Source organism: Vicia villosa, linkage group LG3 (genome assembly GCF_029867415.1).
Source record: "Vicia villosa cultivar HV-30 ecotype Madison, WI linkage group LG3, Vvil1.0, whole genome shotgun sequence".
NCBI classification, from domain to species: domain Eukaryota; kingdom Viridiplantae; phylum Streptophyta; class Magnoliopsida; order Fabales; family Fabaceae; genus Vicia; species Vicia villosa.
Window position 1 is genome coordinate 87,833,608 of NC_081182.1, and position 21,172 is coordinate 87,854,779.

Genomic DNA, 21,172 nt, shown 5'->3' on the forward strand with positions numbered 1-21,172 from the left:
TTCGTCTTTATTAGGTTTCTCCTTTGGATATGGATTTGTTTCTCTTTCAATTTATCAAACTCCTTTTGATCTTAAATTTTGCTAAATTTCATGTATGATTTGTTTTGTATATGCAGAAAAATGAGGCTTGTGGTTTGTTTATTTGGGAAGAGAAATTACTCATTGTTAATGAAAGAAAATCAACTCACGATGATTGCAACATGTGAAGTGAAGAAGCCTATTTTGAAGAAATTTGGGACTATATTTGGAAAAGAATATATGGGTCAAAGAAGATTAACAAAATAAAGAAGTTGACAAGTGAAAATAATTTGGGAATGATTTTGGAAAAAAAGAAATGGGTCAGAGATTGAAGAAATTTGGGATTATTTTTAGTGTAGTTTACAAGCCAATGTAACTTGTTTCAATCCAATGTAACTTGTTACTTATTCAATGAATATTATGAATTCTTTTCAATCCAATTTAAGTTGTTGACACTGCTTATGCTTATTCCTTCATTCCTAAATCACATTGTATATGCAGTGATACAATGATTAATACTGTAACTGATGTATAAAAATGAAGGCAACAATGTGTAAAAATTCTGCAATGTGAGTGTAAAAATTCTGCAACTAATGTGTAAAAATTCTGCATTGTATGCATAAAAATTATGCAATGTGAGTGTAAAAATTCTGCATTGTATGCATAAAAATTATGCAATGTGAGTGTAAAAATTCTGCAATAGTGTAAAAATTCTGCATTGTATGCATAAAAATTCTGCAATGTGAGTGTAAAAATTCTGCAATAGTGTAAAAATTCTGCAATGTGAGTGTAAAAATTCTGCAATAGTGTAAAAATTCTGCAATGTGAGTGTAAAAATTCTGCAACTAATGCATAAAAATTCTGCATTGTATGCATAAAAATTCTGCAATGTGAGTGTAAAAATTCTGCAATAATGTAAAAATTCTGCAACTAATGTGTAAAAATTCAGCAACTAATGTATGTGAAAATGATTTATATTGGATTTGTTATGCACTGTTACTAGAAAATACTTGTTTTCATTACAATTCTAATTTTTAAGACTTGTTGTCATAGACTAATAAGACTTATACCAAAACATTTATATATTGATACTAATTTATAACATAACTTTTCAAGAAGTATATGTTGGTCTTATTATTTTTCCATTACAATTCCAAATATAATTACTACAGTTCCAAAAAAATGTGTCCTTTCCATAATATATTCAATTCTAAAATATAGAGCAAATATCCATGTCTAAAATACATAACAACAATTCTAGTTCTTATTCCAATTCTAAAACAATTTCAAAACAAATGAGCATTAATTCCAACAATTCCAAAACATAAAGTAATCTCTAATCTCTAAATTTCAGCAACTATATGAGCAGCAGTCGATTCTGTTTCTGTTATAATTTCTCCTCTACTTTCAGCAGCTAAGTGGGCAGCCATAAATTCATTTTCAGCTGCAATTTCTTCTTAAATATCAGTAACAACTTCTTCTTCAATTACAGCAGTAACGTGAGCAACTACAGGTTCAGTTTCAGCAACAGTTTCACCTTCCATGTCAGATTTTTGTTGTTTATTTGTTAGCTTTCTCTGTATAAACAAAATGTATAATATTTATTAGTTTTCAATAAATCCATATATTGAACATTGAAATACATAGCAAACAATTTTACCTTTCGTATCAAAGCATCTTGGTTATTTTTGGCACTTTTACACTTTCTTGAATTGTGACCAAATTTATCACAGTTGGTGCACCTATAAGCAACACCGGGCCTCCTCATCCTTGCACCACCCTCATCATGTTCTCTAAATCTTAGTTTCTTAGGCCTACCGGGACCTTTCTTATAGGATGGTGGTAGCATTTCGTCAGCCTCAACATTAGGCCACATATCCATACCATTTATAGGGCTTACACTAAAGCTATAACAAAGCTTATAAGCCTCCCTCTTATAGTAGTTATCTACATAAGATTCTGGTGATTTTTTCTCGTAACTCATTGCAGCCACAACATGCCTACAAGGAATTCCAACTAGGTCCCAAAAACAACAAGTACATGTCTTTTTGGCAAGATCAACAATGAATTGATGTCCATTGTAAGCGTGGTTGATTTGCCAACATTGCTCTCCACTCCAAGTTGGAACCCATTGACCACTTAAAAGAACTTCATGGTCCAACCTCTTCCTAGGGATAGGCATCACATTGTGTTGCCACTTATCAAGCTTAGAGACACTAATTGCCATCCTGTTCATTAAATAGTTTCTAATCCACTCACACATTGTTAGAATTGGCTTATCCCTAGCAACTAGTATTGTGCTATTAAATGACTCACTTATATTATTCATCAAGACATCACATTTTGGATAAAAGCTAAATGCATGCTTACACCATCCTCTAGTAGGCACACCCATCAACCACTCCCAAGCTTTTTGGTCCAGCTGCTTCAATTCACTCATTTTCTTTTCCCAAGCTTTATAATATGTTGCCTTTGCTGCCCCCATCATAAGGTCTCTAATTAAGGTTCCTCCACCAAACTTCTTCTTAAAGTTTGCATATAGGTGTCTAAGACATACCCTATGCTCAATTCTGTCAAACATCTCCTCAACCACGGGAATTAGTCCCTGTATACATTAAATAATTGGCTTAGAATATCATTACATTTATACAAACAATAAACAAAAAATGATATGAGTTTTTACCTTTTGTTGATCTGAAATGAAAACATATCTTCTATCTTGGCCAATGTCTTCAAGTAGTAATTGGAGAAATCATCTCCACGAATCTTTTGTTTCTGTTTCAACAACTCCAAAAGCTAATGGAAAGTATTGATCATTAGGGTCCCTTCCTACTGCAACTAAAAGTTGTCCCCCATACTTTGTCTTAAGGTGACAACCATCCACCCCTATAAAAGGCCTACATGCCATTGAGAACCCTTTTTTACATCCATCAAAACAAAAGTAAAATTTTCCAAACCGAGGTTGGAGGGTAGGGCTTGGTCTCTCCACATTTATCTTACAGGTATTCCCAACACTAACTCTCCTGAGCTCAGCAGCATAGCTCCATAACATAGCATATTGTCTAGCTGCATCTCCTTCAATTATCTGCTCTGCAATTTCTTTTGCCTTCCAAGCTTTTCCTTTAGTAATGCCAACAGAGTGGTTCCTTCTCATGTCAGTACTCATGATTTCAGACACTCTCACCTTTTCAACTGAATGAAGTTTCTCAACCACAGCCTTAGCCACCCACTGCGAATTTGCAGATTTGTTATTTAACACCCTAGCACATGTATGCGTACCCACCCAAGTCTTCAATTGATAAGTGTGCCTGTCACCAACTTTACTCACATGGGCTAAAAAACCACATTTGCTCCTACACTCCACCCTAACCCTAACTTTATCATTTTTCACAAACTTGATTTCTCTACCATTCAAAACTGACCACTCTCTAATTGCATTTTTAAATTCAACTAATGCATTAAATTCCATGCCTAATTTAAATTCATAATCTTTAGTCAACTGCTCTTTCCTAAACTTCTCATATTTAGGCCCTGTCTCCTTATCAGAGTCATCTGGGTCTGAACTTCCCAACTCATCACTAACATAATCGTCATCATTAACTTTTTCAAAATCAGCTTTTCTTTTATAACCACCAACAACTTTTGTAGGAGCTAACGCACTTGATTTAGTTCCAAATTTTTTCCGATTAATTATGGTTCTTGAAGAACCTTCCAAAGCTTTTTCCACTTCCACAAACCCCTCATCAAGTGCCTTTGTTCTCTCTTCTTCACTATCTTCAAAAATAATTCCATTAACCTCTTCATCACTATTGTAACAACTTTCTTCATCACCAACTTCTTTTTGTACATTAATACATTGAGGTATTGTCCATCAACTTTATTATCAAGAGAATGAATACCAATTTCCATGGCATGTGAATCCTCCAACATTAGCTTAAAATATTCATCAACTCTGTCAATTTTTCTCCATAACCTAAAATTTACTTCATTATAGCCCCAATCCTTCACCAAACTAACAGCTTCACAAAAACTCCATTTATCATAGTCTTGATCAGATATAATTGTTTCAACTCCTCCTCTGTAAAACAAATGGCCGTCTCTTACAAACTCCCCGCCATGGTGAAATATCACATTGAAGAAGCTCATTTTCTAAAATAAAATAGGTTTGGTAAAGGTTTTTCGGTACAAAGATGAAAAAATACGAGATAAAGAGAGAAAAATAAGACTAACCTGATGATATAGATTCCAAACTGAAGAAAGATGAACTTGATGAAGAAAATCCCGAAACAAACTTGGCGACGTAACGATCACGGTGTACGTAATGGATGACAGTGAAAAACAAATTTAGTGCTTCCTCATTTGAATATCTAAATTGGTCGATGGTTCGATTTTGATGATGAAAGAAATTGGAGATGGTTAGATTAGGGCAAACACTAAGTTGCAAGTTTTTTATAATTGATGAATATGAAGAAACGTTAAGAAATAAGAAGAAATATGTGATTAATATATAAGTGGAGTCTGAAGGTTAATTTATCAAAATAAATAAAATAGTAATAATTAAATATAATGAAAATTTCTTTACCCACCTCCCTATGGGGGTCACCCCCAGCGAAAAACCCATTTTACCCCGCTTCGGAAATGCATTTCCGAAATATTTTTTTTTTCAAAATTTTTCCAGACTTCGGAAGTGCATTTCCGAAAAAATCCCAAAAATTGGAATTTTGACTAATTCGGAGATGCATCTCCGAAACAAAAAAAAAAAATCTTAAAAAATCCCAAAAATTAATTTTAAGATATTAATTAATTCACATATCACAAATTTGATATAATTTATGAGTAATAAATAATAATAATTATATATTTTGATATAATTTATGAGTTATGAATAATAGTTATTATATATTTCTATCCTAATTCAAATTTTAAAATTTAAAATAATTTTAATTATCAAAATTAAAATAATTTCACTTACAAAATAAGTTATAATTTTTTATTTATATATTTATAATAATTGTTAATCTTTATAAAAACTAACATATTTTTATTTTAAAACAAAACTCACGTTTTTATTTTCTTTAAAAAAAATCATATTCAATTAATTAAAGTAAATAATAAAATTGTTTCAATTTTAAATAGAATAAAAAATAATGCTCAAAATGTGCATAAATAATGAATAATAAGCACACAAATATGTAAAAATAAAAAATATATATAATATTTTTTAAAATGTTTAAAAATAATTACAAAATATTATCAATTTTATTGTTCACTTTATATAATATTTTTGGATTAATCATTAATCCTTGTTTGTTTTTATATTTACTATTTATATAGTTTTTATATTTTAACGCACTATTTAAAAATATAACAATTTTTATAGTGTATATAAAGTATATATAATATAAGTTTATTTAAATAAAAATAACAAAATTTGATTGAAGGTCAGATTTTTTTTTATTTCAATATAACGTTTATTATTTATTAATATTAAAAAATTTATAATTTAAAAATTAAAAATTAAAATAAGTTTGTAGAATATAATTTTTCTTAATTATCAAAATTGTCATTTGTTTAAAATTGAGATAAATCATTATTTAATAAAAAATAACATTTCCTACAAATAAATATTAAAAATCACGTATTTTTAAGAAAAATTAATATAAATTACGTGATTATTATTATTATTAATTATAATACATTATTTTTATTATTTATTTAGAAAAAAATGTGATTTTTTAATTAAAAAAACGTGTATTCATTATTTGAAACAAATTTCACAATTATTTAAATTACAATTATATTTTTTTTTCACAATAAAATTATTATGCTAATTATTATTTAGTTTTTGTATATTTTTTATAGACACTTTGTGAATTTGTATATATTATATTTAAAAATGAAACAACTTTATTATTTATATTAAGTGAATTCAATATGATTAAATTTAAATAAAATTAAAAAAAAATTCAAAAATATTTAGCATTATGATTTTTTTTATATGAAGTATAATTAGATAGTTATACAAAAATGTGAAAAATCTATTTTATGTATGAGAATAGGGAATTATGATTTATTAGAGAGGAAATTATTTATTACTAAAAATAGGAGAAAATTATTTTAAGTAAGAATCTTGAGAAAATTATTGATTCACTTTCATTTTATACCTATTAATTGTATTGATTCACCATGATTTTAATTTTTTAATAATTATTCAATTATTTCGGAAGTGTATATCCGAAACATTCCAAGACCAATTTGGTCTTGGCATATTTCGGATATGGATCGCCGAAAACACCTCCCTCTCCCAAGGGGGTGAGTTCGGAGATGAACTTCCGAAACACCACATTTTCTGAAAATGTAACTTTATTTCGGAGATGCATCTCCGAAATCAATATTTTATATTAAAAAAAATACGTTTTCGGACGTTTATTTCCGAAAACACATTTTTTTCAAAAAAAGTACCTTTTCGAAAATAAACTTCCGAAACAAGGGGTAGTGTTGTAAATTCACCAGGGGTGAGCAAGAAGGTTAGGAGGTGGGTGAAGAAATTCTCAATATAATTTTCCACTTGTTATTAAAACAATAAGTAATACCACATCATCATGCCAAATCAGCAAATTTAAATGAGAAAATGTTTAATGAGGGATTAAAAGTAAATAATATTATATTACAAGGATGTAATCTAAACTTATAATATTACAGGGACTAAAACCAGACTCTTTCAATATTACAGGGACCACAAGAATTATTAACCCTACTTTTAAAAAAAATAATTTACACTTAAAATTATTCTACAGAAGTTAGAGATTAATCTAACGGTTTAATCTTACTTTGTTAGTTAAGGTGTGTTATTTTTATGCATTTTATCCTCATTAAGTAAAAGTATATCCAGTGAACGAAGAACTTTCCACTCATTTATCTTTAAGGTATCAAATCCAACAACAAAATTCAAAAGGAATAATAGAAATTCTCAACCAAAAAAAAAAGAAAAAGAAATGAAGAACTTCCCACTATCTATCGTTTTCACAGTTTCCCAGTCCTATAAATACCAGGAACTCCAATACATTTCAATACCACATCTTGAATCATTTTCAAATACATAATTCAGGTAATATAAGCCATGTCAAAGACAGTTTGTGTGACGGGAGCCAGCGGAGCTATCGGATCATGGGTGGTCCGCCTCCTCCTCGAACGCGGCCACACCGTCCACGCCACCATCCAAGATCTCGGTTAGCCACTATATATATATATATATATATATATATATATATATATATATATATATATATATATATATATATATATATATATATATATATATATATATATATATATATATATATATATATATATACTGCACAATTAACGTATAAACATTACAAAAATAAACAAAAATAATTAAAATTCACAATCACAATTTTTGTACTAATTAGCTTAAATTGTTGCTGGAAAACAATATTGTTATTTAAATTTACAGAGGATGAGAACGAGACGAAACATTTGGAAGCCATGGAAGGAGCAGAGAGTCGTCTCCGATTCTTCGAAATGGATCTTCTAAACAGCGACTCTATCGCCGCTGCCGTGAAAGGTTGTGCCGGAGTTATTCATCTTGCATGTCCAAACATTATTGGTGAAGTCAAAGATCCGGAGGTTCAAAATAAATTCAAGATTTTAATTAATATAGTTCAATTTAATTTATATGCTCTATATTAATTAATGTTAGTATTTGTATTGTTGCTAAAAATGCAGAAGCAGATATTGGAACCGGCAATTCAGGGAACGGTGAACGTGTTGAAGGTGGCAAAGGAAGCAGGGGTGGAGCGTGTGGTGGCGACGTCGTCGATCTCCGCCATCATACCGAGTCCTAATTGGCCGGCAGATAAGGTTAAGGATGAGAACTGTTGGACTGATCTTGACTATTGTAAGGAAAAGAAGGTGAGTTTTGCTATTTAAAATTTTTTCACTAATTATTTATTATAAACAACTAATTTTAGTAATCTAATTATAATTAGGGTCTTTCTAACAAGTGCCCTCAGAATAATGATTAAGTATTTAAAAAAATAATTATAAAAATTTAACACTTTAATTTTCGAAACATTAAATACGTATATTATCGAAATAAATTTATTATTTTTAAAGTTTTAATTATTATTCCGAAGACACTGATTAATATTTCTCATATAATTATTTATTATGTATATAAATATTTATGCGTGCCTATGATTTGGATGAGTGACCTCCACAAAATACCTACCGAACCACATAAACTTTTTTTTAGTGAGGTTAGAATTTTCATACTGGATAATATATAGTCTCAAAAATATATATTAGTTAGACTAATTCTCACTCTATAAACTAAATTTATTTATAGGTTTAGTTAAGTCTAAACTACATTTTACATTTTCATAATGTACTAAAAGTCTCATTTAAGAAGTGATGAAATATAATTTATCATCAAATTTTTGCTACCAGACTCTCTATAATTACCCATTTATAAATGTGAGTGAGTGTTTTAAAAATCTAAGATCAAACAATATAGAAAGGTGATTATCACCTACAAAACGATTTTGCAGATTAAGTTAGGGCTTAAAATTCATTTTCTTCGCAATATTAAGAGTAACCCAAAACCGCTAAGGATATAATGGATAAAGCAGGTTACTTATGTTTAAGGTTGGACATTCGATTGATTTGGATCAGTTTCAAACTCAAAATTTAAATCCGATGCAAATCGTTGTTGTTGTTATATTTATAAGGTCGAATTTTAACCAATTAAATCTTGATTTATCGATATAATTAGTTAAATCGATTTGACAAATAAATTGATTTATCAAAATTTTAGAATAATTTAAAAGAAAATTATTTTCTCTTAATGAAAAAAATTATTATTGCTCGATAATATTTCAAATATATCATTATCTTACTTTAAAAAAATAATATTCAAAATATCATATACATCTTGTCATATAATAATAAAAATAAATATTAATTAATTTCTATCGATTTCGATTTTCAACGGTTTAAAAATAATTATCTAAATATAATTGAAATAATCATATACTATTCAAATTAAACAACCGAATCAACCCGACAAACAATCGAATCCAAATCTATTTATATAAAAAAGACAATAAATCAATCGATTTGAATGGCAGGGTTTAAATCTGGTATCCCTACGTGTGTGAATAATGCTACAATGGAGAATCTTTGAGCTAAAACAAAAACAATAAAGTAATGGACAAATTTGGAAATATGATTTTTTATTTTATGATTTCTACGAACAGTTTAAAAGTAGTATCATTAGCTCTACAAACCACGTGTCTTCTATTTGGACGTATAAACGAAAAAATGAAAGGGACTTTAACTCTACGTGGTGCGGTGCGTGACTAATAAATTATCCAAAAATATTTGCATGAACACAAACTTAACGAGTGATTTTACAAACTACCAATTACAAATTTTTATTAATTAAAAAACAAAAATATTTTGTTTCTCTCTCTTACTCAATCACAATCACCCCATAAATCTAATTAAAAAAGAAATTAAATTTTAAATAAATTAAAAAATTTCTCTTTTCTTATTGGTTGTTCCTAACACTAATGATTTATATTCGTATCCATGCAAGTTTTTCTCATAAATTACTATTTTCAGATATTGATAGCTTAATAGTTAATAATACCATCCGAGTCAAAATATTTTGTTTTTGTTTTTCGCCAATAATAAGTCCCTATCAATATAGTAAATTTGATTTTGTGGTTCGGAATTGGATCCTCTCCTTCCATTATTTCTCTCCAATTATCTCTTTTACAAAGTTGTCTCTATCTCTCGCTAACATTTTTTCTCTCTTCTTTTTTATATATTATATTTTATTAATGTTTATTATTATTACACTTGTTTGATGGAAGGAGAGAGATGAATGGAAGGAGATGATCCAATGTGTCGTGGTTCAGAGCATTTATTCACTTATTTATATTATTTTTTGCATTTTAAATAATTAACTAATTAAATAAGTACTTTAATTATTTTATTTTATTATTAAATTAATATAAATAAATATTACTTTAAAATTATTCATGATTAAAATAGGAGACTTGCAACACTTTCAGAAGTGCAATCTATTATAGATAATTTAAACGGACTCACAATACCATGTTACCCATAATAAATCTATTCATATTTTATTTTAATCATGTAGTTTATTTGATCAATATTATAAAGGAAAATTTAATTTATAAATTTATTCATATAATTATTGTATTTGGTTATTTATATATATATATATATATATATATATATATATATATATATATATATATATATATATATATATATATATATATATATATATATATATATATATATATATATATATATATATATATAATTTAACCAAAATTTTTAAATTAGTTTTTAGAAAATAAAAAAAATTTCAGCCATTCAGTGATAAATTAATTGATAAGATGTGTTTGGTTGATATTGTTTTGTTTTTTTGATGGGACAACATAACTTAAGCTATTATTACATTGTGGACCAGTTATACTACCCCATAGCAAAGACATTAGCAGAAAAAGCTGGTTGGGATTTTGCTAAGGAGACAGGTTTCGATGTGGTAATGATTAATCCTGGGACAGCTTTGGGCCCTTTGATTCCACCAAGAATTAATTCAAGCATGGCTGTTCTTGCTGGTGTTCTCAAAGGTAAATTAATCACAAATAGTATTTTTAATCAGGATCCGTTAACACCAGATGTCTTCGAAGTTATGTAACTAAAATGTGTTATCGGATGTTATTGTTATTAAAGGTGACAAAGAAACATATGAGGACTTCTTCATGGGAATGGCCCATTTTAAAGACATAGCATTGGCACATATTTTGGCATTTGAACAAAAGAAAGCCTCTGGAAGACATTTGTGTGTGGAAGCTATTCGTCATTATGGTGATTTTGTGGCATTGGTTGCAGAGTTATACCCTGAATATAATGTAGCAACGTGAGTTTATGTCACACTGTTACGTTTTTGTTTTTGTAGATGAAATTGATTTGATTATTGAGTTTATTGTATATATGGTTAATTATAGGTTGCCAAAGGATACAAACCCTGGATTGTTGAGAGCAAAGAATGCATCAAAGAAGTTGATTGATTTAGGTCTAGAGTTCACTCCAGCTGAACAAATTATCAAGGATGCTGTTGAGTCTTTGAAGAGTAGGGGTTTTGTATAACTTCTCCAATGTTGTACAAACCTATGGTGACTGAATAAGTTGTGGCATGTCATGGTGCTTTTCTTATTGATCATGTGATTCCTTTTTCTGCTTTTAAGTTTATGTTGTGTGCTTTTAACTATCATGTTTAATAAGTGTACACATGTATCTAGTCAATATAGTTATCAAAATTGACTAGAATTGTTGTATGTGAATTCTTGAGGCTTTGTAAGATTTGAAGATTTAATTTCCAATTAATAATTGAAAATGCATTGTGTCTATTTTGTTGCATCTTAATTACAACTTGTGTATCATTGTTGTACATCATTTGTGGGAGAGGAAATAGATTCAATCCATTTAGACATGTAGTCGACAACAACAAGTATAAATTTCTTCCCATTTGAATATGAGAAATGACCCATAAAATCAAATCCCCAGACATCCAAAACCTCCACTTCTAGGATGTTCTTCAGAGGCATTTCACCTCTCCTCAAAATGTTATTAGTTTGCTGGCATTGATCACACTCTGTGGTAAAAATATGGGTATCTTTAAAAATGGCGGGCCAATAAAGTTTAGCCTAAAAAATCTTAGCAACAGTCTTTGATATGCTCATATGTCCTCCATAGGGTGAAGAGTGACAATGGATGATAACACTCTTAATTTCCTCATTCTGAATGCATCGACAGAAAATATTGTCGACACCTCTTTTAAACAAGAGAGGGTCGTCCCAGTAGTACTGCTTGAGCTAATGGAAGAACTTTTTCTTGTGTTGATAGGTCAGGCCGGGAGGCAAAACTCTAGCTACAAGTAGTTGATATAATCATAATACCTTGGATTTGTAGATTTAGCTATACATGGTGCATCCTCGAATTCCTTTTTTATGTCGGAGCTGCCCTCCTCAAGGTAATCAGCGAGATGAGCGTAACGGGGTGCCTCGACTCTTACATATGCTGCCAGCCTATCATAAGGGAAATAATCGTTAATGGGAAATTCTCCAACCTACCATCATTGATCATCGACAAGTGATCAACCACTACATTCTTAGTTCCTTTCTTATCTCAGATTTCCATGTCGAACTCTTGGATTAGTAGAATCCACCGAACCAGCGTTGGCTTTGCATAATTCTTACTCAGCAAGTACCTGATGGTTGCGTTGTTTTGGTATACAATAATTTTCAATCCCACTAGGTAGGAGCAAAATTTATCGATTGCAAACACGATGGCCAAAAGCTCTTTTTCAGTCGTAGCATAGTTTATCTGAGCTTCGTCAAGGGTCCTACTAGTGTAATAGATAACGCGTAGTTTCTTATCTTTACAATGTCCTAAAACAGCGCATACTGCGTACTCACTAGTGTGCACATGATCTTAAATGGTTAGCTCCAATATGGAGGCTGCATTACTGGAGCGGAGATCAATGCACATTTCTACAGTTGGAAGGACTCATGGGATTGTTCATCAAAAGACCGGTCAAAGGCTTAGTAATTTTAGAGAAGTCTTTTATGAATTGCCGGGAGAAACCAACATTTAATTTTATAATTATAACACGAAAGTATTTTCTTGTGCAAAATAATTAAATTAAAGGCGTCACCCGCTTTCGCGTGTACGACACCTGACTTCGTCTTTGTAGTCTATTCAACCGCTTTCGTGTGTGCACATTACAACTTCAAAATCCTATTTTGAAAATTAACTAATTTTGACTTAAAAAATTTTTTTAGTTGAAATTTAATTTAAAGGTTTTGTCCGCTTTCGCGTGCCCAAAACCGTATTTTAACTTACAAACGTCTGCTTTCACGTGTCCGACTATAAGTTAAAATAACCTTTTGAAAATTGATAATTTCTAAATTAATTAAAAAAAGTGCTTTCAGGGTATTTTAAAATCAGATCCTGAATTTTCTTTAAGCAAATACATTTTTTCCTCTTTCGAGGGGAAATTCGTATCATGTTATTTCAGATTTTGTTGTAAATTTTTATCGTTAAAACTAGAAAATTCAGACTAAAAAAATAATTCATATTACATTTATTAATTATACAACTTAATAGAGTACCGCCAGTACAACGATTCTTGCATTCTGGACTCAACTAATTTAGGCTTACATGTTAAAAACGGTAAAATTAAAGCATGGATTATACATATTCATGTTAAAAATAATAAACATTATAATAATCATGCAACAATATAATAAGGTAAAGGTGAGAGAATATGGAGTTTGAAATTAATAAAACTTTAACATAATAATAAACTGCTCCAAAGGGAGACTTTAATCTAGTACAAAAACTTGAAAATAAAATCTGAAAAATAATGCTGGTAGGATTAACATAACAGCAACAACAAAGTACAAGACATATTTTTGCTCCAAACTTAATTCTAATTTTGCAATATTATTCGGTGTGAGAAAATAATTGCTTTTACAAAGTGATTCTCTAGCTAGTTCAAAGCTTGGATACCAAATTTGGATAAAAAAAGGTCTATTTATAAGCAACAATTCATAATGGAAGTTACAAAATCGTGTATAAGGTAGTGGAGCAAAATTAGGAAAGTGGGGAAAATTGATTCCTGATTTAGGGTGAAAAACTGAACTGATGTGCCATGACGGGCCTCACGCTGGTGACGTTCTGTCCGTCATGCTGATGATGTCCGACTTCAAATTTATAGGCTAACCGTCGTCTGGCTCAGGAAGCTCTTATTTATTATGTTGACTTTTGGTGACGGGTTGACCTTCATGGGCTGGTGACGACCGTCATGACAGCAGATGTGATCGCCATGACAACAAAAACCTTGCAATTTCTTCTCGTTTTTGTCGTATTTCATTGTTTTGTCGTGCAAGAACCTCCAACCACTAAGTTTCTGAAATAAACACATAATACTACAAAATGACATAAAAATAATATCAAAATGCATGTGAATCAAGTCGAAATATAATATGAGTTTGTGAGTTATCAATCACATGTATTTCTTGGTTGACCATCATATAAACCCATTATCAAATTCATTCATCCTCTCTTCTTCACTACTATCAAAATGTATACCATTGACAAATTCATCACAAGATTCAATGGTATACATATTTTGTCCACTGAATACATATTTTCCCCACCCTCATACCTTAACTTAGTGTCTTTTACAAAACAACCATTGGTGTAGAATACTACCTTAAATAAACTCATTTCCTATACATCATACATATGGTAAAATTAGGTCAAGTTGAGTCAAATACAGTTAAAATATTAGACACATACTACATATTGTATAACATTAAAATCTAAATATATTCTAACATGGGAAATATAAAAACTCTTCATTTATAATATAAGACAACAAATTACAACATAATGTGATGGAAAGATATACCTTAAATCAATATCCAGATAAGCTACTTTCAATACACTTAGTTTAAGGCCACATCAAAAAGCAATGTTTTATTCTTCTTACTCAAATACAATCTTCGATTTCATGACACAAACCTACAAACACGGCTACATTGAAGAAACAATGTGACATAGTGTTAGATGTAATTTCAACGTTCAAGAAGGTATGATATGTCAAATAAAACCTAAGAGAATATTTGAGGTAGACAAGCTAAATTCGATGAAAGATTGGATGATTTCGACTGGAACTTTGGCAAAGAGGTTGTCATACTGGAGAAATCATGATATACTAGAACTTAGAAGATTTTTGAAATAATTCAGAAGTGAGTTCGACAAAGATAATACGAAATAAGGCTAATAACCGTATTTTGGCCTTATTCGTTCTTTAAAATAACGTGTGAAAACCTATGAAAGGCGAAGCACATGCAAGAGAGAATGTGTCATCCTCTGGAGAAGAGATTTTTCATTACTTTTATTGTCGAAATAGAATAAATAAGAGTCTTAACTTTAAGATTCAGAGTGTTCAATATTGTACCAAACTCAAAATCACTCAAAGTATCTAAATGTTGTTGAGAAAGAGTTTTCTAAGAATATGTACGTATAAAGCACCATCTTTTTATAAAATGTCAATTTACTTACATTAACATCATTTTCATTCCATTTAAATTCCAGTCGAAGTTACTTTTATTTCTTGTACTTTTCATAAATTTTCTATGCACTACTTTTAAATTTACTATTAGCATCGAAGAACTTACCATTGAGTAAACTTAAAACAAAACTATACACATATGTCCTAGGATTAGTGTAGTCGATCTTGTAAGTAACCAGCATATCCATTTTGGAAGACTAGCGGTGGTTTAGCAAAATTCAAGGTAAAAAAATTGGCACGCCCAGTGGGACCCTTGTGTCTAGTTTTTGTTTGTTTTTGAAAATTTATGCATTAGTTCTATATACAATTTTTTTTCTTAAACATTGTTGCATGAGATTGAGAAGTGGTAGAGTAGCCAGAAATAACGATCCAATACCAAAAAGGAAATAAGTTAGAAGGATGCTTAATTCACCAAGCAACAATGGAGAACATCCGTCTCATTTGACATAAGAGAATACGGCCGCAACGACTGTGACCAAAGTAATTCCCTCTAAAATGAGTACGACGGCCATGCCATCGAATACTCAAATTGGACCAATATTATCCCCCGTACGAACACAGGGTCACCAAGTGACCCCATGACTTGTAGGTACTTGTAATTTTAGGCCTTATATGCTTAAATTTATAATGCCAATGAATGGTCGCAAACAACCATACGACATGCCAACTTTTGTGATGGCAAGTTTGCATAATAGTGCATCAACATTTGCTGATCCAGTGACAACTATGTTTTCACCACTACATGGGTCGGGATCGGCCGTTAACAATTTGGTTCATGAACGGTTCGACTAAGATCATCGGGTCTGTAGATAGTTTTGAAGTATTTTTGGAATGGTTGGATTTCTTTGATGTGAGTAGCTCTACCTTTCTTGAATCTTTCCTGTATGGAAGCAAAAACATTGGTTAGATGTTGAGTGAAAGCAGGTACATCAAACATTTCTTTGGTGTAGTAGTTCCTCCACCAAGTGTTGAATTCTTGTGTGGGATAGAATGATGATCGAAAAGAGATAGGAGTGAGTTTTGCAACTTTGGCATATTGACAATAGCTTGGCCCTGCTTTCGACAATTGAATCATGTCGTCGATACCCATTACTTTCCATAATGGAGCTTTCTTCTTCTCGACCTTGGCAAGCCAAGTGAGGTAAGGCTATGGGTCTTTCGACAAGGGGCAAGAGAAAAACACTCTAAGAATTTTGCTCATATAGTCTAGATTAATGGGTTTTTCTGTCTTTAAGGCTTCAGTCGAAGACTTTTCCTAATCATCATCTACAGTTTGCACTTGGGAAAACTCTTTGAGTTTTTCACCATCAGCGTTAGGGCCAGGCAAAGGGCCCATATATGCATGAGTTTTATAATACCCAGAATGCTTTCGGGATTATTGAATGACCCCACAAACCAACTCGAGCATGCTTTAACCTCACTGACACGCTTTCAGAGAAACTTCTCAGAAGGTCACTCATCCTAATATTATCCCAAGTCAAGCACGCTTAAATGTGGAATTCTTATGGAACGAGCTATCAAAAAGAAGATGCATCTTGTTGATATAAGTAGTACCTATCAATCCTTATAAGACATCTTTCAACCATGCAGTCTCTTCCCTGCACAACATCAGGATCCCTCTCATTCTGATGTGGTGACCACCCTTTCTCTCTTTGGCCTCGGGTGTTACATAATAGCTCAATTGGTAGAGGTTATGGCTTGAACATGTACTTGATCCCTAGGGTACAGGGTTCGATTCCCACGAAAGGTAAAAACTCTACTAGAGAAGATCGTGAGGTGGCAGTGCCGAGATTGCCTTGCGAGGGGGTCGGGCTGTTACAAGTTTCACCAACAATAGTAAGAGGAATCAGTACATGGGATTGATAGATTTTGAGTTTTTCTTCGAAAAGAAGAGGTTCAAGAACGTATTCCTGATTCCCTAGCAGCAACAGACTCACAATCTGGATTACAGGTAATGAAGTATCCTCTTTTTGTTTGCCAGCTTTGTTGCTTAATAACAATGGCATTGAGAGAGAGAGAGAGAGTGAGAGAGAGACGCTTTAGAGTGGAGAGAGAGGTAATAAGTTAGGGTTATATGTTAAAATAAAGTTAAACTATTTTCCATTTCTCAATTTACAAAAAGTGATAAATAAATATAACTAACATTTTTGTAAAATCATGTTATCAAAGAAATCCAACGTGTCCACTAATTACTCCGCCAAAGTTACAACAAAAATGGCAGTTGTACCGTCATGTCAATTTCCGCTAGAAGAAGTAAAGGGCATGAATCAAAATTATGAACGAAAATTTTTAAGGAACTATTATTTGAAAGAACTTTTTAGAAAGACTAAAATTGAATTATAAAATATTTATAAGGACGAAAATTAAATTTAAAAAAACTTATTATATTTTATTTAAATAAGTTGTGAGGTCAAAAATATTTATACGTTAAACTTTGATTTAGAGATGTGATATACTAATTCTAAAGAGATAAATTATAAATTATGAGATTGTCTACAATGGTAGGACTTCAGTCATGCATCTCTATCCTATTTTTCATGGCAAAGAAATTTAAAACGATATAAGAATGAGATAAAACAAGGCGACGATGATATCTAGAGGAGAATGTCTGTTGCCTCCTTAACATGTGTGAGATAAGAAAACTCTACCGAAAACTTCTTTGAACTTTCTCGATAAATCTACATCATAAAAGAATTGATTAACGTTCCTATAGAGTAAGTTGTGTTGAAAACCTCTGAAATTTACACATCTTAATAATAATTAAATATGATAAAATTGGTTGGATATATCTATCTTAATAATAATCAAGTATGATGAAATTGGTTGGATATATCTTATCTAACTTCAAGAGATATGAGTAAAGAAGATGTCACGCATAAAAAATATTATGAGCATTTGCTCCACTATTCTGGCTAATGTTAAAGACATTATCTTATCTCCTACCTTGTTCTATTACTAAATTGTATGTGAGCTTGTTTTAAACCGTGATAGTATGGGTTTGGCCCGCCCTTAACTTCAACAAAAATGAGATGACGATAATGACGAGAGAATGGCCGAGTCCGACATTATATTCTTTGAAAATGGAAGTTTCATTATTCGATTCACTCCTACACGACATATAAAATTACACATTAATTCCAGTACAGTTAGGAAACTTGACTGATGAACGTGAACTTCACGCATAAACAAAAGGACCAGTAATGGAATCAACGTGCAGGAAGAACACCTGTGAGATGGTCCAGTCTAAGCCTAATCATTACAATTTACAACCGAGTTGAAAGGTAGGTCAGTGCGCATTAAAGTCATCGTATTTATATCATGACAAAGAGAATAACAAAACAGCACTTCAACATCATAGCATGATCACGATGCGAATGACCTCTTCACATATCTTCATCACACTCTTCATCATCCTCTTCCATTTCCACCACTCCTCTTCATTCTCACTCTCAGTAGAAAACCCCGAAAACATTCTACTCTCACCCAAAGGCATATTCACCGCAGGCTTCTACCCTGTTGGTGAAAATGCTTATTCATTCGCTATTTGGTTCACACAAAAACATACAAATCTCAGCAATGCTACCGTTGTTTGGATGGCAAATCGTGACCAACCAGTTAACGGAAAACGCTCCACACTCTCCCTTCTCAAAACCGGCAACCTTGTCTTAACCGACGCAGGACATTCCATTGTTTGGTCCACAAACACTAACTCATCCAAGTCCAAACCACTTGAACTGTTTTTGTACGACACGGGAAATCTCGTTCTCAGAGAGCTTAACAAAAATGGTGTCATTTTGTGGCAAAGCTTTGATTTCCCAACAGATACTCTCCTTCCTGATCAAAGTTTCACTAGGTACATGAAACTTGTTTCTTCCAAAAGCGACGATAAATATTCCTCTGGCTTCTACAAGCTTTTCTTCGATAACGATAATGTTCTCCGTTTGCTTTACGATAGCCCAATACTTTCAAGTATTTATTGGCCATATCCTTGGCTTGTGAGTTGGGAGGCTGGTAGATCCACATACAACAATAGCAGGGTTGCAAAACTAGATGTTTTGGGGAAATTCAGTTCTTCTGATCATTTTACTTTGATGACAAGTGATTATGGGACAGTGCTCCAACGAAGATTAACGCTTGATTTTGATGGTAATGTTCGTGCTTATAGCCGAAAACATGGACACGAAAAGTGGTCGATTTCAGGGCAATTCCACCAACAACCTTTCAAAATACATGGAATTTGTGGGCCAAATAGCTTTGGCATAAACACTCCAGGTAATGGTAGAAAGTGTTTGTGTCTTCCTCGTTTTAGTAGGATCGACGATGAAGATTGGTCTCAAGGGTGCAAACCAAGCTTCCAACTTTCATGCAACAACAAAACAAAGTCCCAGACTTGGTTCCAACACTTACCCCATGTTGAGTTTTATGGATACGATTATGACTTCCAAGCAAATTACACCAACAAACAATGTATGCATTTCTGCTTGAGAACGTGTCACTGCGTAGCTTTCCAGTACCGGATGGTGAGCGGTATGTATAATTGCTATCTCAAGGCACAGTTACAAAATGGGTATAGTTCACCAGATTTTCGAGGATCATTATACTTGCGAGTGCCAAAGAGAAAACATGTTTTTTTCCATGAGAATGTTATACAAAACGGTAGCTTGGTTTGTTCGAGAAATGATGAAGTAAAACAACTAACAAGATCATATGTCAAAGGCAATGAAAATGGATCAGTGAAGTTTATGCTTTGGTTTGCTACTGGCTTGGGAGTAATTGAGGTATTGTGCTTCTTTATGGTAGGGTGTTTCTTATTTAAGAATAGGAAACACTCTAGTGTTGATAATCATGGGTATGTTCTTGCAGCAGAAATAGGGCTTAGGAAATTTAGTTATTCGGAATTGAAACAAGCTACAAAAGGTTTTAGCGAAGAGATTGGAAAGGGTGCTGGAGGAACTGTGTATAAGGGTGTTTTATCCGATAATCGAGCTGTTGCGATAAAGTGTTTACATGAAGCAAATCAAGGAGACAGTGAGTTTCTTGCTGAAGTTAGTATTATTGGAAGGCTTAACCACATGAATTTAATTGGGATGTTGGGCTATTGCGTCGACGGAAAGCATAGGATGTTGGTTTATGAGTACATGAAAAATGGCTCTTTAGCTGAAAATCTCTCATCAAATGCACTTAATTCGGATAAGAGGTATAACATTGCTCTGGGAACTGCAAAGGCGCTTGCTTATTTACATGAAGAATGTTTGGAGTGGATTTTGCATTGTGATATAAAGCCACAAAACATTCTTATTGACTCTGATTACCAACCCAAAGTAGCAGATTTTGGGTTGTCTAAGCTATTACAGAGAAACAATGTTGATAACTCAAGTATTTCAAGGATGAGGGGAACAAGAGGTTACATGGCACCGGAATGGGTTTTCAACTTGCCAATCACATCTAAGGTGGATGTATATAGCTATGGAGTTGTGGTGTTGGAGATGATTACTGGAAAGAGTCCAACTACATGTATCCAAATCCTAGAAGATGGAATAGTGTCACATAACAAGAGGTTAGTAACATGGGTTAGAGAGAAAAGAAGGACAGTTTCAGAAGTTAGATGTTGGGTTGAACAAATAGTTGACCCTTCATTGGGATCAAATTATGACATTGTTAACTTGGAGACTTTGGCAACGGTGGCTTTGGATTGTGTTGAGGAAGAGAAACATGTGAGACCTACCATGAGTCAAGTTGTTGAAAGGCTCCAAAGTCATGAGCATGATTCTTGATTGTTTCTACAAAGAAAATCCATCTCACATGGTTGTCAGTTCGTCTATTGAAGTTTATGAAGTCAAAATTTAGTAGATGATAGTTAACATCCTTGTAACGACTAAATAAAGTTTATGCTTGTATCTTGTTTTCAATTGGAGTTAGTTATATTGACAAGTGACCTTAGGATTA

At 31.9% G+C, this 21,172-nt stretch overlaps 3 protein-coding genes across 3 annotated transcripts; 2 read left to right on the forward strand and 1 right to left on the reverse strand.

The window, feature by feature from the left end:
• Positions 1 to 1,475: 1,475 nt before the first annotated feature.
• On the reverse strand, positions 1,476 to 4,164 carry LOC131658483 (uncharacterized). Its single transcript, XM_058927771.1, has 4 exons — positions 3,918 to 4,164; positions 2,807 to 3,855; positions 1,679 to 2,623; positions 1,476 to 1,595 (listed from the first exon to the last, which is right to left on the reverse strand). Exons 1-4 carry the CDS (start codon positions 4,162 to 4,164, stop codon positions 1,476 to 1,478), a joined length of 2,361 nt encoding a protein of 786 aa, XP_058783754.1.
• A 2,916-nt stretch (positions 4,165 to 7,080) lies between these two features.
• Positions 7,081 to 11,492, forward strand: LOC131662137 (cinnamoyl-CoA reductase 2-like). Its single transcript, XM_058931836.1, has 6 exons — positions 7,081 to 7,247; positions 7,496 to 7,668; positions 7,768 to 7,953; positions 10,550 to 10,712; positions 10,816 to 11,002; positions 11,091 to 11,492. The coding sequence occupies exons 1-6, from the start codon at positions 7,139 to 7,141 to the stop codon at positions 11,230 to 11,232; spliced, it is 960 nt and encodes a 319-aa protein (XP_058787819.1). The 5' UTR covers positions 7,081 to 7,138; the 3' UTR covers positions 11,233 to 11,492.
• Positions 11,493 to 18,542: 7,050 nt separating this feature from the next.
• LOC131656285 (putative receptor protein kinase ZmPK1) lies at positions 18,543 to 21,172 on the forward strand. The gene has a single exon (XM_058926029.1). The coding sequence runs from the start codon at positions 18,586 to 18,588 to the stop codon at positions 20,998 to 21,000; it is 2,415 nt and encodes an 804-aa protein (XP_058782012.1). The 5' UTR covers positions 18,543 to 18,585; the 3' UTR covers positions 21,001 to 21,172.